General features: G+C 41.8%; 3 protein-coding genes across 8 annotated transcripts in view; 2 read left to right on the forward strand and 1 right to left on the reverse strand.

The window, feature by feature from the left end:
• LOC139624947 (caspase recruitment domain-containing protein 8-like) lies at positions 1-9,121 on the forward strand. 5 transcript variants are annotated; one of them, XM_071484414.1, is made up of 14 exons: positions 24-140; positions 284-359; positions 441-676; positions 1,126-1,239; positions 1,340-1,481; positions 2,074-2,117; positions 3,120-3,402; positions 4,632-4,711; positions 4,834-4,889; positions 5,483-5,697; positions 5,796-6,067; positions 6,301-6,417; positions 6,534-6,675; positions 6,953-9,121. In XM_071484414.1, exons 3-14 carry the CDS (start codon positions 536-538, stop codon positions 7,330-7,332), a joined length of 1,986 nt encoding a protein of 661 aa, XP_071340515.1. In that variant the 5' UTR covers positions 24-140; positions 284-359; positions 441-535; the 3' UTR covers positions 7,333-9,121. The 5 variants fall into 5 exon arrangements, with proteins under 5 accessions (XP_071340514.1, XP_071340517.1, XP_071340518.1 ...); XM_071484415.1 differs by having other exon boundaries at positions 47-140; positions 323-359; XM_071484413.1 differs by lacking the exon at positions 284-359 and having other exon boundaries at positions 1-140.
• LOC139624951 (B-cell receptor CD22-like) lies at positions 8,762-17,156 on the reverse strand. 2 transcript variants are annotated; one of them, XM_071484424.1, is made up of 10 exons: positions 15,933-17,156; positions 14,751-14,854; positions 13,726-13,770; positions 13,275-13,350; positions 12,517-12,906; positions 10,876-11,181; positions 10,490-10,750; positions 9,806-9,884; positions 9,603-9,642; positions 8,762-9,360 (listed from the first exon to the last, which is right to left on the reverse strand). In XM_071484424.1, exons 4-10 carry the CDS (start codon positions 13,336-13,338, stop codon positions 9,133-9,135), a joined length of 1,368 nt encoding a protein of 455 aa, XP_071340525.1. In that variant the 5' UTR covers positions 13,339-13,350; positions 13,726-13,770; positions 14,751-14,854; positions 15,933-17,156; the 3' UTR covers positions 8,762-9,132. The 2 variants fall into 2 exon arrangements, with proteins under 2 accessions (XP_071340525.1, XP_071340526.1); XM_071484425.1 differs by lacking the exons at positions 14,751-14,854; positions 15,933-17,156 and having other exon boundaries at positions 13,726-14,070.
• LOC139624943 (NLR family CARD domain-containing protein 3-like) overlaps positions 17,152-20,195 on the forward strand; it is a 24,048-nt gene continuing 21,004 nt past the window's right edge. Inside the window, 5 exon segments of the mRNA XM_071484381.1 lie at positions 17,152-17,170; positions 17,173-17,233; positions 18,500-18,649; positions 19,512-19,631; positions 19,798-20,030. Of these exon segments, the coding sequence (XP_071340482.1) occupies positions 17,167-17,170; positions 17,173-17,233; positions 18,500-18,649; positions 19,512-19,631; positions 19,798-20,030 (568 nt within the window). The 5' untranslated portion in view covers positions 17,152-17,166.

The raw sequence follows: 20,195 nt of genomic DNA on the forward strand, positions 1-20,195 counted from the left end.
GGGACCGGGGGGGGGCGCAGGGACCGGGGGAGGCGGAGGGACCGGGGGGGCGGAGGGACCGGGGCAGGCGGCGCGGAGGAAACACCCCCGACACCGACACATCTGGAGCCTTTGCTCTTTGGTTGTTTCCAGCCCGCTGGGTGAGTTGTTGTCGGTCTGTCAGTCTGGTTTGACTCGAAGAAGCTTCAACAGGAAGCAAAGTTCACCAGATGTTTTCAGAGTCGCTTTTTTAGGCTGAACCTGTTTCTACTGCTCACCAGCTGTTTGTATATGAATAATAAAGCAGGCTGAAGGGTGAAGGGTTGTTTGCTCCTGTTTCCAGCCGCTCAGTCATGTCATCAGGAGCACTGCTCACACAGGTCTGCGACCACAGAGACACAGTGGCAGAAATGAAGAGTGCCCTGAAGTGTCCTGGATGCTGAATGTGTCTGTTTTTACAGCTCTGCTCTGAGGGGCTGCTGTCCCAGAAGAGCCTCTGAACTGCTGGAGACCACAGAAAGTCCCTCATCTCTCTGTCTCCGGTCTTGTGTGGAGGATGGACGTCTTACGGCGGATGTGGAACTACTGGAACCAAGTTGATGGCCAAGTTCTGCTGTTCCTCCGACCCCCAAAGCCGAAAACACGGGAGCAGATCCTCAGTGTGTTTCTCCTGCCAAAAAACGTCCCTGTGGAAGAGGTCAATATTTATGAGATGTTTCAGCTTCACTTTCAGTCCAAACTCATGAGTTTCCATCAGATATCATGATACAGATCCAAAGAACAGTTACTCTCCCTTTTTTTTAAAAAAAAAAAATTAAAAATGTATTACTACTATTTTTTTCTCATTTTATTGGTGAAGCTACAAAAAAACCCAGGTGACTTAAAATTGGAAACACGTTACATTTCAAGGAAAGGTAATGCATTGGTGTGCGTGTGGTCTTGGAGAGGATGTGGTTGGGTTGGGTTTATTTTTCCTGTTCCTTACCTTCTTTTCATCCAGCTCCTCAGTGCTACCAGAGGCCTGGCACTGGCGCTGACACAGAGGGAGGGGGGGCAGGAGTACATATGAAAGATATAATACTGATTTATCAGTCGGGTTCTACTGAGGATGAGTTCTCTAATTAAAATGTTCTGATTGTTCTTCAGGTGAAGGCCCAAATGGGGAATTCTGTGTACATCGAGACGGCTGCTCAATGCAAACTCATCAACGGTGAACGTTACACTGTTGATTGTCTGGAGGGCTGTAAAATCCAGCCTCAGGTGAGTACTTCAAATAAAACATGTTGGCACAATTCATTGAATGTCTTTAGTGTATCTTGAATACTACTGGGATCCTGACGCTGGTGTTACTGGTTTTCAGAGAGCAGAGTTCAGCTTGGGTTGTGGACCAAATTATCACCCGACGTTTGAGATCTTCCTGCCGTATATGCTGGAAGAGATTTATATAATGATCCGAGACCAGAAAGATGCAGATGTGTGGATGCGTCGTGTTGTGCTGACTGGTAAAGTTTTCATCCACCTGCAGCATCACTCCACCTGATCGTAGAAGAGGAAATACAGAGGAGTAGTTAGTTCTAGTTATTGATTGATCCATGGTGCATTTATTCTTGTTCTGCCTTAGATCATCTTCATTAGGAATGGGAATCAAGAACTGGTTCCAAATTGTCCAAACCATCTGAATTGGATCCCTCTGAGCTTATCAGCTCCTGTCAGGGCAGCCCCGTACACTCACTACACAACTGATGATGCCCCCACAAATTATGAAAGGACTCTTCCTTCTCCTCGTCAGAGCTTTTTTCAGTGTTTTACAGCTGCAGCTTGGAAAATATAACCATGTCACATGTGAACATGTGATCATATGGATGTGCACTAAATGAAGCTGGGCTGCAGCTCTCCTCAGCGGACTCAGCTGTCTGTTAGAAAGCTCCGAAGAGAATCAGGAACTAGCAGGTCTTTCCTCACAAAAAATACACAACACCTGTTCAAAGTACTCTGTGGTGGAATGTAACAAAGGAAATATTTGGGAAATATGGTAGTTTTTACAGCTCTACACTTATTTGACATCTATACTAATTAAATGTGTCCATATTTCAGCTCCTGGTCCAGCAAAGACTCCAAAATGGTCTCCTCCTGTCCAGGTATGGACTCCCATTTTCTTAGCTTTGTGTGTTGTCCTCCTTCCCAGTCGCTCACTAATATCATCATTAATAATGTTCATAAACACAGAATAAAAACTGCCAACATTACAGCTGCTGAATCCTAAAAAAACACAACAGCAGTTAACAGTTCATCATTTTAAGCCCTGTGTAATACTCCTATAATATCTGTCCACACTCAGAATACACAGTGTCGTCACTTACACTGAGCCACACCACAGCCTGACATGTCATGTCTAATATTACTGTAAAATATCCTAATAATGATTCATTGACCGGTTGTGTTTACACCTCATACTGTACCCAACATTTATTAATTTATTGCTGATGCAGAAACCTCACAGACTGAAGATTCACTGCTCTAACAGTCACAGTGTTTGCTACAGTGACACCTGGTGGAATAAATAATGAAATGCAGCCAAATCACAAACCACCATGTGCTGCTGCCTCAGTGCAAATATTCCTGCTTGGTGCTAAAGCTGAATCCACTTAGGATTCTTACACCTCTTCACACTTTGTCATAAACTGTAGTTATTATTATTATTAAGGATGCAAAACGCTTTGTGTCTGTTTCAGGGTGAATAGGCAGAAATCCCAGGGGGACGGGGGACATATCTCCACCTTCCTGAGGGGTGCCCCCCCCTCCCCCAATATATCATTGTAAACCAAACTATGTAAATTTAATTAATATGATAATTTATACTGAAAACACTTGTGAAAGTTATAAATGAAAAACAATTTGTTTTTAAGTTTCTAATTATTTCATTTCATTTCATGGCCTTATTATAAATTCATGAGGCCATTATAAAAATCAGCTCAGGACTGGAACAGGACCATCAGAGGCAGGCAGGTAGACACAGGATGAAGAACAGAGTCTGCCACAGGAGGGTAGTTGCTGTGTGGCTGGCCTGTTTCTCACAGACACATGAATGCCACCGTTTTCTAAGTGACCTTCACACTGACCAGATTCTCTGATTTCACCAGGATGTCGAGATGATGGGCCTCATCAACATTCTGGACAATCTGGGAGATGGCAGTTTCAAGGAATTTAAGTGGTTCCTATCGAGAGAAATGTTGGGCAGCATCCCACTCATCACAGAGAACCAGCTGTTGACGGCAGGGAGGAAGGAAACCATATATCTGATGGTGCAGGAATATGGACTTGATAGAACTTCGACGGTGATGAAGAGAGTTTTAGGAAAGATGAACATGAACATTAACTTGAACATGTTGGAAGAATTAACAACCGCCACCTCAGGAACAAAAGGTCAGTCACAGGAAATGCATTTCCATCGCATCAGTTAGTTTGTTTCCACAGATCTGTGAGTGTTTACAGAGGAGCCTCTATCTCAGGAACATAAACAGATACTGACACTACTGGGACCTGCTTCCACACAGACACTACTCACCGATAGATCAGCAGATTCATTGATGATGAAAACAGTGGTCAGTCAGTCAGAGCTCCTGCTGCTGCTCTGTGGGTGAAATTTACACTACACAGCATCTTCTTCACTCTGGTCCTGTTCCTGTCATTTCTACGAGCTCTCTGTTTGACGTGTCAGCTGGGTACTGAACACAAGTACTGTTCTTGTTCAGGTCCTGGTCCAGCAGGGACTGACGGTCTGTCTGGACCAGTTGTACGTTCACATACTGCCCAGTCCTGATCTGCATTTACTGGTTCTGGAAAGCGTCTTATGTTTTAGTTCAGCTGGGTTGGTGAGCGGGTTTTATACTCTACAGGTGTGTCAGCAGGTGGGGGTGATGGATGTTGGAGTCAGGTGAGCAGGGGAAGTCACAGGACATCTGGTGGACAGGTCTTGAAAGTGTCTCTGAAATGCTTGGTCCTGGGGGGAAGCGAGACGAGTCGAGAGGAGGACGGGGGGGGGGGCAGTGTGAGCGAAAGAAGAGGCTGTTGTCATGACAACATGAGCATGAGGTCAAATCTAATTATTCCTGAAGAACGAGGTCTGTGAACAATGAGTTGAGGATAACGGAGATCTGCAGGCCGTCCCTCACCTCCTGCTTCCTTAAGTTCACGTCTCAGCTCCTCTCGTTTCTGACTCTCACTGTCTGGAAAGTCCTGCCGCCTTAAGTTTCTCCCGCTCCTCAGAGTTTCTTCTTCATCCTGGAATCTGAGCAGGTTTCACCTGATGTCAGGACATGACACTGATGCCTAAGACAAAAGAACTGCTGAGAACACAGTACAGATATAGATACAGATAAAAACAACAAGAAGCTGCAGCTGGTGAATTTCACTGAATAGAAGCAGCTACAAACAGCTCACATGTCCAGATTATAGACTGAGTTTACTCAGTAGCAGATATTTAGACTCGTTTGCTCAGGTTGATACACAGCCAATAGAAAACCAGGAGCGTCTGAGAGGAAGGTGATGACAGGAGGTTTTGCTCTGACTTCGGACCGGGCTCAGATCTGATGATGAGAGGAACAGTAAACACAGATTTCTGATGTCTGCAGCGTCTCTTTTCCTCCCATCAGGTGACTCTGATGCCAAACTGGACCCAATCACAACAAAGACAAAGATGGATGTGTCTAAGGACGACACAAAACCGATGAAGGTGAGAGAACAAACCACTGTGTCCTGATGTTCCAGGCAGATTTCAGGGCTCATCATACAGCAGGTGATGGAAAACAAAAGCTCAAAGAAGTCAACAAACAACTGTTTCTTTCATTATCACAGCCTCCATCAAGATTCACACCTGAACTGAAAACTGAATCTACAAAAGTCTCATACAGGTAATGATGTAATAAAATCACTGAACACTCTTTTAGCAAAGCACCTCCACCACCTCCTGCCCCACAGCTTTCCCCTGTAGGATCTCTGCAGTGTTGGTGGGCTCTTGTCCCTCTCTCTCCCTCAGTGCCCATTGTGTTACTGTGATGACACTAAGGTCACACAGTGGTTTTGTGTTTGTATGTTTGTATGTGCTTTTAACCTCTCAGTGGGTCCTTCCTATTTCCATTCCTGTGTGTTTTCAGTCCATCTTAGTCCGTCCCACTAAAGACAGAAAGGACAGTGGAATCAATGACAAGAGTTTTTACAGAAATGAGTCCTTTACTCTGAACCGTCACCTTAAGTGAGTGTTTCTGATGATGACATCACAGCTGGATCACAGCTGGATCACAGCTGGATCAGCTGTGAGTCGGCCTCAGCAGCTCTGTCTTATATTTTGATGGTTTGGACTTTGTATTTGCAGATATTTGTGTGTCTCCTTTTCTCTCTGGTCTCAGGGCTCATGGAGTCTGGTTTGGGATGAGAACAGTTTTTTAGTTAAAAAATCTCAGTTTAACAGGTTCCTTGTGCTGACTCAGTCTTCTGTGTCCTGCAGGTTCAGGTGTCCTGGTCCAGGTGGGTTCCAGTGTACTTTAACTGGACTGGTGTTTGTTATGGATCAGGAGGCGGAGCTGCTTTACAGGACTATCCAATGGGATGAGAGTCTCCTCCAATCAGCTGGCAAGACGCCAGCAGGGCCACTGTTTGATATCCAGTGTCCTGAGGATGCTGTGTGTGAGCTCCACCTCCCACACTGTGAAACAAAGGATGGTGAGTAAACGACACTGATAGTTGTGTTGGATGATGAATTGCTCAACCAACTACTTAACTTTTGAGTTACAAATAAAAATGTGTCTTTGTTTTCACAGGTCTGTGCCCTGAAGGCCTGCTGTCTGTCGTCCACTTCACTGATGATGGAATGACGATCATCGAACCACTGGAGATCACAGACACTCATGTGATTGTCAAAGTCCCTCATCTCTCAGCCTTCGGCCTCGTCTGGGCTTTAGAGATTTTAGGGAGGTTATGGAACAACATAAAACCAATTGGTGGTGAAGTTCTGCTGTTCCTCCGACCTCCAGATAGAGGGCTTCGGGTACTTGATGTTTTTCTCCTGCCAAGCAACATCCCTCTGCCAGAGGTAAAGTCATGTATCGTACGTGTTTACCATCAACTTCAACTTTAATGTCATGCTGGGAATCTCTGAAACTGAACATCTGAACTGTAAACCTTCATATTGCTCCTTGGATATTACGTTTTCTTCTGGGTTCTGTCAGAATTCATTTCTTTCTGCTAGTGTCATTGGAGATGGATGGATGGATAGAGAGGCGTCTAACACCATTGACTTGAGTGAGTCTGTTCCTTTTGCTGAAGGTTGCTGCCCAACAAGGAGATGCTAAATACATCAAGATCTCTTCTGACTGTAAACTGAGCATTGGTCAAAGTTACTGTCTCCACTGTGAACCTCAGGGGTTCCACATACAGCCTGAGGTGAGTCAAGTCTCACGCCTCTCAGCACGAGTGTTGAAAATAGATTCACTATGAAGAGTTACTAGATCAAGGTTTTCCAACAGGTTTGAAAATGACCTGTTCCCCCTGGTTTACAGTGTGCAGAGTTTCGTTCAAAGTATGGGCCAAATTTCTTTGCAACGTTTGAGGTTTTCCTGACTACAAACCCAAAGAAAGTGACTTTGACAGTCCAAGACCAAGAGAGGACAGAGGTGTGGAAACGTTGTGTTCCTCTGCCAGGTAAAGGCTTCATCCTCCTGCAGCAGCATCCACCTGATGTCAGTTTAGAATAGAATGGAATGTGCATATGTATTATGCATGTAAAGCTGTTATGCATATTCACATTGGCTCCATCTTGTGTCACTTTGATATGATTGAACTAAAACCTGTGATTTACAGAGCAGATGCTGCTTCAGAGGAAAAACATTTCATTTCATTTCATCTTCACAGTCATTAGACCTGTTTAAAATTGATTGTTGGTTATTAAACAAAAGTCTTTTCCCTGGTTTTCTTTTAGGTCCAAGAACGGCAATTGTGCGTGGAGCAGAGGACAGGCTCCCAGCAGAGGCCGGGCTCCCAGCAGAGGCCGGGCTCCCAGCAGAGGCCGGGCTCCCAGCAGAGGACAGGCTCCCAGCTGACGAGAGGCTGCTCCAAGTTCGGATACAGTTTATTAACAGAGTGTCTGAAGCTGTTCTAGACCAGCTTCTGGATAAACTTCTTAGGCATCACGTCATAACTTTTGCTGAAATGGAGTCATTGAAAACCAAAAATAGAGCGAAAACAGCACGAAATGTGATTGATGCTGTGCAAAAAAAGGGACCTGAGGCCAGCTCAGTTCTGATCGCTGCTCTCTGTGAGGTGGATCAATGCCTCTCCAGAGTGCTCGCATTAAGATGAAGCAAAAGCCACAAACTGAGGAGGAGGAGGAGGAATTGCACTCCTCACTTGAGAAGCTCTGTTGTTAAAGTCTGTGCTTTTAATAAGTGGACTTAAACTCTGAAAGTGATTCACTCAGGTTTGGAAAAAAGGCCTCACACTGTGATCCAACAGAACTTGAGCCGTGTATTAAATCACCCCACATTACTATATAATGCACTGCATATACTGTCCACTACTTTATTTGTGTTTTTAAATGTGTGTAAATATATTCACAATCCCACATTGGAAGTATAAAGCAGCATCTAACATGTGCATTTGCTCTGCTTTTTTAATAAAAACATTTAAAAAACAGAATGTTTTCTGATATTTTAATACCTGCACATTGTTAAAGATAAAAAGTTACCAGCTGAAGCTTATATGAAAAACATGGATGAATGAATTAGACAGAGTGGGATATATCCAAGATCTAAATACCTGAGGTCCGTATTTACAGTGATAGTTTAAAGGTTTAAAGGTTTGTGATAGTTTAAATACAAAATGACTTGTGTGTAGTGACACAATAGGTCAACGGTTCACAAACTGTAGCTGTTTGACGGAACTTTCACTTTAATAGTTAAATCTTTAACTAAATCAAAATACAAGCGAATGTATGAAGAAACTTGCTGCACAGCAAACATGTAGGGCAGTTTCCCAGATCATCCACTGGATGTCGCAGTTATGCTGGTTTTGTTTTTTTTTCCCGGTGAATCCTGGTTTTAATGATGTTTTCCTGCTATGGGCTACCGTAGTTATGAGACGCCATCTTTCTTCAGTGTTTATTTTCTGACCATGTGAGGTCAGCGGTGTTAATAGCATCCTCTTAAAATAACTCAAGTAAAACCACACTTCTAGTCTTCCTGTTTTCTATGACTGTAATATTGTTTCGCTCTCTGTGCCTTCAGCGCACACTCAATGGAAATAGTGCAGGTGTAGAATTTAAAAAAAAAAAGTCTACTTTTTCCACAGGTATTGAGCAGGTTCTGTCTTGGTGTCATTTAATTTATTTTCACACCATGTTTAGTCCCGTATTTCATTTTAAATGTGAAGTCATTTATTTTCAGTGTTTCATTTGATCATTTAGCCTCATTTATGTGTTGGCTTGCTTGCTGCTAGGAGCCAGCAGTCATTGTGAGCCAATAAATGCAGCCAGATCCAATGGTTCCTTCTCTCCCCGAGGACACCCCATCACACAGAAACAGTACGCAGGGTCCCAGGGTCCCTGCTGCTAGGCTCCAGCACACATGCATATGGGTTACATGTACAAATAAGGTTTTTTTTTTTTAACAATGCATTATTAAAATTTAAAGTATTTTGAATTTAAATATAATCTGATAGTTCACTTTTGATGTACACATCACATCATTTTCCTGTTCAGACTCCAACTGATTAAAAAAGCTAAAAATGAAGGCACATTTAACCTTAATTTTATTCAGGTGTAACATTTTCAAATCCAGAACCAATGTATTTATCTTCAATTTACATTAACAACTCCTTATCAACATTAAAAGCATTTAAAATTCAAACATGATCTTGTACTTAAAAATATCCAGCACTGTAAATGTGTGTGCAGACACGTCTGGCATCATGTAGACTGGGGCCCTGTTCAGAGCTACATGAAAAAAAGCTGTTTGATATGAACATGTTGATAACTGACACAAAAAAGGAAGTGGACAAAATTACATTCTCATGTGTTGACTCAAAACAATGGTCATACAAAGATACTGTATATGTAAATTTCTCATTTAACATGAATTCTATTCAGATGTGACCTTTGTCTTGTCATTTCTTCTTCACTTGAGCGTAGAGATCCTCTGGGCCGTCAGCAGTCTGTATGGAGCTGTTTGCTCTCTTGGACACTTTGACCTGTGCATACACCACGTCCTGCTGCTGTCCACTGTCCTGCAGGGAGGCGGAGGACAGTTCAGGTCTCAGCTGGGAGAAGTTGATCTCTCCATAATGGATGTTTTCTTCATCTGTGTCCCTGGTTAACTCTTCTCCTGTCTGACTCTATAAAAGATCAAGAGGAAATGTTGTGAGGTGAACCTTCAGTTGGATCCTCCTCATTCAACAATTACAGACCCATCAGGATGCAAACTCCATCACAGCACAGAGACTGCTCTGATGAAGGTATTATAGTAAATAACAGTGTGAACAGTGAGTCAGGGAGACAACACAGCCCATGTGAACAGGAGGAGAACATTCAAAACACACAATGCATTACTGTACAGGGACGTTTAGTGTTTTCCCACCTGAGTCTGTTGTGCAGTTGGATGTTTGGACTTTAAATAGCTGGAAGACACAAGAGGCTGTTAGATTAATCCCACTGAGTTCAGGTGAAATATACAAAGTGCCAGTAAAGTGTCAAGACTGATGGGGAGCAGTTATTATTGGATGTGCAGGTAAAATGTGAGTGTCAGTAACTGAGTCATCTGCTTTGATTTGTGATACTCACCAAACACAGACAATCAAGCAGATGAGAACGAGGATCCCAGAGATTCCTCCAAGAACGGGCCCCCATTGTAGAGGTTCTCCTGATAGGAAAACAACACCACAATAAAAGACCAGGTGACCCAAAGAAGACGTGATTTACTGTGGATGTGTAATGCTACTGATGTGGCCGTTACCGAAGTTCAGCTTAGTTATGGCACATGTAAAGTGCTACAGGTCACAAAAACAAACAAACTGTGTCCCAGTTCAGGGGCAACATTTTAAAGACTCCTTCAAATGCGGCCAAGAAATTCCCAAGGTTCATTGCACTTTGGTAATCAACATAACTTTGAAATGTAAGTATTGTGTTTCGGCTCAGTTCAACAGCTAATGGTACAACCTTTAAACCTTTTGTGAAGAAAAAGTTATGTGTTGTCAAGGTTGCTAGGCGACTTGGCAACGCAACTTTAAGGGTGAGCACAGCTGGGACGCAAAGTGAAAATCCTCTGGAGAGCAGACCAGCTCATTTCAGTTCAGCACTCCCAGTCTACAACAGTCTATGAAGGGCCACACCTTCGTAGACTGCATCCTCCGAAAGATGTGGCCCCTGAATTGGGACACAGCTCAGACAGAGAAAAGTAAGATGTACAGCAACAGAGAAGATTCACATGAGTGGATTCAGTGAAATAACTGTACCGACGACCTTTACCATTAAAAGACAGGTGGATCTCTGGTGACGTCTGATTACCAACATCATTGGTGGCCACACAGTAATAAACTCCTTCATCTGTGGCCCTGAAACTGTAAAAGTCTCCTTCAGACACTTTCATGGCTCCATCTGTGGTCTTGTTGAACCAGGTGAAGCGACTGACTGGAGGCTTGGCTCTGCTGGAGCAGGTCAGGTTCACCCAGCTACCTGCTGACACCAAACCTGAGGGACTGATGGATGCTGAGGTGTCTTTGGGGGCATCTGGAACAAAGATGTGAGAGAGAAGAGGAGCTTCAGGCCCTACATGAAATCTATGAGAGGAAAATAACTGACATCTAATGAATCTTCATGTTCTGACAGGATCCAACAACAAACTCTGGTCTTACATGAAACACTGAGAGTCAGTGTATCCTCTGCTGTCTTGGCATCTCTTCCTCCATCCACAGGATACCTGGCAGAGCAGGTGATGCTGGATCCATCATGTCTGTCTGTCAGAGTGATGGTCTCCTGGATTTTAGTTGTAAAGGTTCCATCTGTGTTCTCCTCTGTTTTGTTGTGAGGGTCTTGTTGGAGGTTCCAGGTGAGTTTAGGAGGGGAGTGTGGACAGGGAGTGGGAGCTGAGCAGGTTATATTCACAGACTCCGCCTCCTTCAGATCACCTGAGATCTGAATCCTGGGGCTCGGAGGAGAATCTGTGGTGAAAAGTCAAACACGTGTTTTACAGTGAAGAAAGAGTCGACTCTGCTCTGTGAGCTCAGTACTAACGTTAATGTTGAAGATTAAACCAGTGATTCTCGACCTTTTGTCTTGTGACCCCTGATAACAGAATCAGTGTCTAGTTGTGACGCCCCATCCTGTCTCAGATGTGTACAAGTTTCTTGTAAAATTCTCAAAACTCAAATAGTTTCAGTTAGAAAACTGTTTGAGGGTCAAAGTAAAACCCTACAATATTTCATGAAGTAAGGATTAGAAAAAGTCTAAAACAACTTTTGTGTTTTTGTCCTCTCCCATTAATCATGTTGAGACCCCTCCTGTGTATCTTTTGACCCTCCAGAGGGGCCTGAGCCTTAGATTGGACTTAACTACCAAACTGTATTTTAAGTAGTAAAACATAACACATTATAACCATATAAGTAAAATAATACATTGTTCACAGGGGATATAACGAGTCATTCTCAGTAATTGTACTTGTAATGGGAAACTGTAAACTGTAAAAACAACCTAACACCAACTATGTGGGGTTTGTGCAGCAGGTTGTTATGACCCAGAGTCAGGTTTTGTTGCTAGGCGACATCTAGTGGTCATAGTAATGATGACAGGAGCAAAGGGAAAAGTGCGGTGACGTAGTTTATAGAGCGTCAAAGTCCACGTCAGGAGGAGGTTGGGGTGGATGGATGAATATGACCCAGGAGAGCGGTGTTCGATTCCCATGTGACAGGAGCAGCTTATGTTGTTGTTATTATCCATGACCGTTTGTTGTTATTATTGTAACCATGACAACCAAGGCCGCAGCTCCCCTGTGGGTCCTATACACAGACTGTATATAAAAAGGTCCTGTAGGGTTGAAGAAACGACCTGTGTGGTTGTTGAGTTTGTGATGAAAACACAGACAGCAGCTGGAGACCAGTGTGGGTTTTTCACTGCGCTGTCATGATGACACTGTTGTATTTAAACTGTTGTTGTGAAAGCGCTGATTGTTTTAGAGTCAGACGACAAAAACTGAAAGATTCAGTCACATTTTCATCATCATGGAAAAATGTCATCATGGGACAGTGAACCTCTCTCAGGCTGTTGTGTGATCATTCACTGCTGCCGTCAGGGAGAGAAAATATCTGTCACAACCAGTCAGAGACAAATTCATGGAGAAGTTTTCAGTCACTGAGGAGAAACATGAAGGAGTCCAAATATTTCTACACGAACGTGAGACGTCCCTTTATCAAGAGTTACAGACAAAGTTAGACATGTTCTGATTTCACTGTTTATTCTAAACTATGAGCTTTAAACTTAAAATAACAAAACTTTCTTACCTTTAACTGTTATATGAAGACGATCACAAATAGCTGTTGCCATGAATCCTCTGCTCTCGATTCTGAAGTAGTATGTGTCTGTGTACTGTGTGATTAAACTAGAAAATAGAGTGGTGCAGTTTTTCTGTTTCAGGTTTCCAGTAATTTTCATTGGATATTTGTTGTCTGTCCTGCCACTGTTGAAAATCACATTTTCTGGTTTGCTGCTGAAATAGGGAACATTTTTAATCCACACTCCAAGGAAATTTGCACTCCTTTCAAACTGGTTCACATGTTTAGGTCCAGCACTAAAGTTACATGGGATTTGCAAACAAGATCCAGTCAGTGCTTCCATCTCCTGTGGTGCAGTGATGAAGAGGGCTGAGTCCTCAGGACAAGCAGCCAAAGCACCTGTGAACCCAGTTTCATGATTAACACGTGATTAACATAATGTGGAAAAAGCTCCATGAGGAGAAAGACACAACATACTTCAGCAGTTTGTTGATAATAATCTGTTTTGTAATGGTTCATTTTTATTGGTGAACAACAAGCAGTTAATAACGTCCCCTGAACCCCCACAAGTCCAACCCCAGTGATGACCAAGGCTCCTATACCCACCAGAACATCTGCAGATAATTAGGTCAATATTGTCTCAGAGAAACAAGAAGTCAGCCAGAAAAACAGATCACAATATTCACTTCAGTTCAGAGCTTTGAAGTTCAGACTGTCAATGATTCAAGTGATGTCTCCAAATAAAAGAGACGGAACAAACAGCTCACCTGACAGGAAGAAGACGCTCAGTAACACGGTGGCTGTCACCATATTCACAGACAGGACCGCCATCAGACTCCTCACCTGGATTTACAGACACAATAATGCAGTGATTTTACCAAACATTCAAGTTCTTCAGCTCAGTTTCTTCTTCACGTGTTCACATTCGCAGCAGGACCTGTACAACCACACTTCACTGTGTTGTAAGTATATTATCAACAACATGTGCAGAGCTGCACCGTCAAACATCAGATTTAATGTCACTGCTGAATGATTCCACAGACCAGGAGCTAAAGTTACCAAACCTCTCGTTTCATCAGTGTCTTTCTGCTAAACCAAACTCCAGCAGATAAAACATCACATCATGTGTTTTTCAGTGCAGTTCATGAAAAGTTACAACAGAATCAAACTCTGTGTGTTAACAAGACAAAAAGTTAAACCCATGAAAATGTTTCTCACCAAACGAGCTCACATCAAAGAAGAAGCAGTGATGAGATTGTTGACCTGAGGAGAGAATGAGTCAGTTGATGAATTTGAGCTGATATGCAATGAACTAATTACTCAACTTCCCTGTGTAGTTGCTGCAACAGAAAACCAAGTCAACTTCCTGTGATACAAGACTACAGAGCAGGTCCAGTTGTTTTTTATAGAACAGAACAACAAGTTCACACTTTTGCTTCTCATAGACTGTAAATAGTTTTGGTCACATGACTCCCTGTAAACCTAAACCCTTCATACAGTGATTTTTATATATTACAGAAACCACAGTAATATGAATCAATGATAATAATTACAATAATATAATAAATAATTGTATATTAAAATAATATAAAGAAAAGATTAATGTCATTAACTGTCAGTCACTGTGTCTCACAGCAGCTGTTGTCACTGCCTCTCTGCGTCACTGGACCAATGTGAGGAAATGTCTTTCTTCACTTCACAGGATTTTATTTGTGTTATTATCACTAAATAAAAGACATAATGAGTTGATGTAAAATACGTTTTCACAGAGCCAACAGTGGGCTGAGTGCACACACACACACACACACACTGTTGAAACGCACATACAGCAGATACTCAACACAACACAAATGGTAGAAGAAGTGATAAATTCCTACTTTTTTAATTACAACTGTCTGATTATCTGTTTTAAAATACGTGATGGAACAGGAACAGGAACTCGGTGGCACGAAGATCACAGCTCAGATGAACAGCGACTCTTGATTGCAACACATTTTAAGCTGCTGCAGGAAGAGTTATAGTTAAGTGAATGACACAGTGAGCACACGGTGTAATGCAGTTGAAGGTGATGAAATGCTGTTTACGCCTACAATGGCCCCTAACTGACACTAATGAAGACATTTGACTTCACAGGACAATTTTACAGCACCTTTTAATTCATATTTCATGAAAAGAGAGAAAGATATTTTCTGTTGTTTGTCATTTGACCCTGAACTTTAGGATTGTAGCAGACATCAACTTACATTAGAGTCAGTGTTTTCCAGCGGCTCCTCGATGCAGCTGTGCTGTCTGATCAGGTGTCTGGTCACAGTTCAGCAGAACACACAGGTCTGTGAACTCATGCAGACTATGAGAAGGAACGAACATAAAAACATCACTTCTCTCACTGTCTTCCTGGAAATAGCAAAGTTGTAATTCACGCATTTGTATGAACATTTGGATTTCCTGTGTTGTGACAGGAGGAACACAGGAGGAAAACTGCACACTGAAAAGGGGGAAGTAGAATTTATTACCACCAAATTATTGGTTTGACTTTAGCCAATACTGAACTGATTTTAAATGAAGAAATGATGCATTTAGAGTTGTGGTAATGAGTAATAATGAGGTGAGATTTGCTTGTACCCTGCACCTTGTACCAGATGTAAAACAAACCTTGCTTTGCAGCGCTATGAATAAATATGTTCAAGTCCAGAACTAATGTTTTAATCTACAATTTTGCAGTCATTAAAATACACATGAATGTGCTGTATGTAAGTGAGATGACATTTGACAACTTGTCATAATTAAAAACATTTAAAATTCAAACACGCCTATAAATGCCCTGCACTGTAAATGTGTTGGCAGATTTGCTTCTGGCATCATGTGGACTCGCGCCCTATTCAGAGCTACATGAAAAAGGCTGTTTGAGGTTGGCACACATATGAACATGTGACATAAAAAAGAGGAAGGCAAAAAATATAGATATTTAATTACACATTTTATAGAGAGAAACCCAACAGTTCCCACAAAGAGCGAGCACTTGTGGGTTAGGAAAAACTCCTCATTCATTCATTGTTAGGATGAAAATAATAATACGAATACCCATAGGTAATGGTGTTATCAATAATATATAATAATAGTGGGTTTGTAATGGCAGATCTGATCCAGAAGAGAGAGAGAGAGAGAGAGAGAGAGAGAGAGAGAGAGAGAGAGAGAGAGAGCCTAATGCATCATGGGAATCCAGCAGTCAAGGCCTGAGGGGATGTTCAGGAGGACTCAGGAGTTTTCAGCTTCCTTTTGAGACAGGAAGTTTCTGACCTTCACAGAACTGTGCAGGTGGAGGAAGACCGTCCTACAGGCTTCTGTAATGTGTGAAGTGGAGGACATGTCCTCCTGTAATGCATGTTTTCCTCTTGTGTTTTACTCCACGGCTCGATGCTCCTCACCTGTTTCTCTGCAGGAGCAGGTTGTGTAGGTGGAGGTGGACCTTCAGGTGGGAGGGGTGTGCTGAAGGAAACCGGCCCCAAACTGAGACTTTTAGTGTTTCTGCACCGTTACAGATATCCATCCTACCTGTAAAGGTAAATATGACAATATATTTCCCATATTGATGCGTGGAGGAATCTTGTACTGCAGTTTCAGACACCCCCAAAGTGGACCGTACCATTTCCTGCCGCGCCACCTGCTTCCCGCCATCAGAGGTTGACTGCAGACAAATGTAAGTAGCAGCAAAAAACGATCTTTTTGTTCAATAAACTTTACTTTCTCACCTTCACAGTTTCTGAATCAGACTGTGTCAACAAAGTATGAACAAAAACGTTAGCTAGCTTCTAGCTTTTGTCTTAAGTTAGCTAACTAATAGCTATATGTTAGCTAGCAGCTCGCGGCTTCATATTTAAATCCACGTATGCTAAAGGCTAAGTAATTGTATTAGCAGTGGTGAAAAGTAATTTAATTTACTGTAAGTACTGTACTTCAATACAGTTTTTATGTACTTGTATTTCTATTTAATGCTACTTTTTTACTTCCACTGCTGCATTTTAGAGGGAAATATTGTACTTTTTGCTGCTCTACATTTATTTGAGAGCTAAAGAGAAACTGTAAGGACTGTACTGACAAAAAATACACATAGACAAGTTAAATGTAATTTTGAACTTTGAACTTAAAATATGAACAGGGAGGGGACAGTGAAGTGTTTAGTCAGGTAGGTCAGACTCCATTTTAACTGGACAGAGCAGAAGGAGGGAAACTGAAGGCCGATACAGGATGAGTGTTAGTACATTATTATTATTATCTTACAGTCAAAGTCCATCAGTCAGTTTTCTTTGTGTGGATTGTTGTATTATGTTATGTGTGGTTCTTCCTGCTCCCAGTCAGAATCAACAGTTTGACACAACCTTGTGATTGACTCAATAATACACATGGAACCTACAACTAACCAAAGAAAACTGACCAGGTGGAGTGCTGCATGGCTTTATTGTACTCTATACGGTGTGTGTGTGTGTGTGTGTGTGTGTGTGTGTTTTGTTTCCTTGGTATATTTAGGTGAACAGACTTGTTTGTCCTGATTCTTGTGCTTGTGAGCTCACAGTCATCAGACCTAAGTCCAGATCTTCAGTCGTTGTGTGGTGGAAGAGAAGGACGGAGCAGAGTCAGACAGCAGGATCCAGCTGTCTGTCTATGAAGAAGACAGATCCAGATGTGAACCTCCTGTCTGCAGCAATGAACCTGGACCCTCAGACAAAAAGTAAGAGAACTGCTACAAACCTTTGAACCTCCAAACTCTTGTTTTTATTTTCCACTGCCAATGACATTTTTTCTTTTATAACCGTTTATTTTGTTTTTGTGCATTAAATTTTCTACTAAAATGCATTTTATGACTTAAATCTGAGGAATCTGAATACAAATCTGTCTGGAAAATCCCCAGTGCTGTTGTTCCAGACCTCTGATGTTGTGTAGAATTCATATGTGGACTTTTACGAGACAGATCTTTTTTTTTATTGGTTATTCTTTTCATTTATTCACCTATCCACTTCTCCTGCTGATCCAGGTGCAGCTTCTGTTTAATGATTAATTAATGATATTATTAGGAATTTGTACACAGCGTTGAAAAGTAACTAAGTTCATTCACTCAGGTTCTGTACTTACAGTTTTGAAGTACTTTACTTGAGTATTTTCATTTTATTCTAATGTCGACTCTGCTAAAAAATGTTGTAGTCTTCACTTCACAACATTTATTATCTACCAAGGACGTTATGCTTTCTCCTGTGTCTGTTTGCTGGAGGGATGGGGCACGGGCCAGAGAGGAACCCATTGCATTTTGTGTGTATCTGGTTAAAGGTATTATTTTAATCACTCAGAGAGAGGGTGTTTCTCAATAGTTTCCTCATTTCTCAGAAAATAATGTTTGGATCTAGATTGTGATCTTATGGTGTTGACGTGTATGAGTTTGTACAGTTTGGTGCAGATAATAATCTGGATGTGGGGGAGGAAAATATTTTGTCTAGGCTTAGGTATGTTCTCTACTTAGGGCCTTTTAAGTTTAACAGGTATTGTTACCTTACAGACTAAGATTTTACAAATAAAATGTGATCATTAAACTTCTCAACACCGCACACTTAAAATTACCTTTACTTCAGCGGGTTAACATGCTAATCAGGTTTCTGCAGGTTCCACAAATTAAATTTAAGGCTTTTAAATTCTTTTTAATACCACATTCCAAACTCATTTCTTACCACTGTTCTGAAGGTGTTTCCAGAGTCCTCAAAGACTTTTACCTTAACTTCACATAGAACATGTAGAGCAAGGAGACTTATCACTTCCTGCTACGTCTTTGTCTTGATTATGAAAGAGAGTTACAGCTGGGGAAACAGGTTTTTATGAAGCAACAGAAGAATAATTTTTCACCCAGATGTTCAGAAGAGTCTTTCTTTGTACTTTTGGGTGTGGCTCTTGTATGTCCTGATTGTTGTGTTTGTAAACTCAAAGTCACTGTTACTGGTTTCCCCCTCAGACTGACTGAAGTCCAGAAGATGGATGATTGTGTGGAGGAAGAGGAGGACAGAGCAGAGTCTCCAGGACCAAGCTGTCTGTCTATGAAGAGTGATCAGTCCAAAGACCTCCATCAAGACTTCAGTAATGAACCTGGACCCTCAGACACACAGTAAGACATTTGATTCAAACCTGTGAACCTCCAAACTGTCACTATAACAGCGTTTAGTGTGTTGAGGTCCTGCAGTCAACGTTACTGTCCGTAACAGAAACTAAGTTCTTCCTGGTTCTTTGGCATCTCACTGTATTAATACTGACTGCTGAGGCTGATTGTTTCTTGTGAAAAGAACACTTTTTCCTTTTCCCTGTTTTTACTGCAGCTGATGAACATGACAGATATTTAAAGATCTCAGTAGTTAAAGAATTAGTTAAGGTGAAGGCTGAGTCTGGTGATTCTGTATTTTTCTTTTTACCAATAAATCCCATTTGCAGAGACAAACCAGCACTGAATGTCTCCTTATAATAAGTATGGTTTGTGTATCAAAGCCTGATACAGTATATCATATTACCCTGAGCCATAACAGTATTCAAATATTTTTGGTTCACACTGTCCTGCTGCCCCAAATGTACACTACAGCACCAAATGATTCATCCACAAATGAAAATAGTCCCCCACAAATGTACTGTTTCTCCTCCATTTGTTTTATAAAAACTACAGAGAGTAGCTGTTTTTACTGAGCCTTTAAAAAAATAAAAATTTGTCAGGAGTTTATAAAGAATGAGAAAGAAACTGATGGGCTCAGAGCTGAGAGCCACAGACAGAGGAGAGATGTGAGAAAATGTTGAGTGACACACTGTATGTCTTGGTCTTTTCATAGTGGCCCTGAGCGCTCAGCACACTGCAACTCAAGAAAACACATGCAAACAGACAAAACACAAACAAATTCAGAAAACATCTTCATCAAGTCATTAAATGCCTTGTGACTTTTGAAGTAAAAAGCATTGAATATCAAATTTTGTTTTTGTGTTTGCAGAGGTCAGATCCACAGACAGAGAGCAGAGTCACCAGGATTCAGCTGTCTGTCTATGAAGAGTGATCGGTCCAGAAAACCTCCCCTACACTTCAGTGATGAACCTGGACCCTCAGAGACAAAGTAAGACTGTTTCTACTGTAAACTGAGCTGAATATGATTCAGTTATTGGACATATTTGAGGGAAACGGGGAGAAACCAAAGACCAGGTTCATAAAACCCGAGTTCACAAAAAAAAAGAAACAATCTGTAACTGTCAAAGTTTAGTAATAAAGACATGTCTTCACAGAGAGAAGAGGAGTCATGTCCCTGAGGAGGAGCAGCTGTCCTGCTGTGCTCTGTGTCAGGACGTCCTGAAGGATCCAGTCTCTACCAGCTGTGGACACTGGTTCTGCAGACAGTGCTTCACCTCATACTGGGACCAGTCTGGTTCATCAGGAGACTCCTCCTGTCCCCAGTGTGGACAAAGACCCAGAACCAGACCTGGACTGCAGACAGCCAGTCAGACCAGCACTGTACAAGGTGAGACTGAACATCTGTCTGCTGATGTCTTCATCTCTGAAAACAGGACCTGTTGTTTTAAACAGTGTCATTATTATATCATCATTGACATTTAAGATGATTAAAATAATGAAAATAATCATCAGATTCTCAGATTCTCTGTCTTCAGTCTGACATTGTCTCTTC

The sequence above is a fragment of the Trachinotus anak genome, unplaced genomic scaffold (genome assembly GCF_046630095.1).
Source record: "Trachinotus anak isolate AG129_WGS33_773 ecotype Australia unplaced genomic scaffold, CSIRO_AGI_Tana_v1 ptg000009l, whole genome shotgun sequence".
NCBI classification, from domain to species: domain Eukaryota; kingdom Metazoa; phylum Chordata; class Actinopteri; order Carangiformes; family Carangidae; genus Trachinotus; species Trachinotus anak.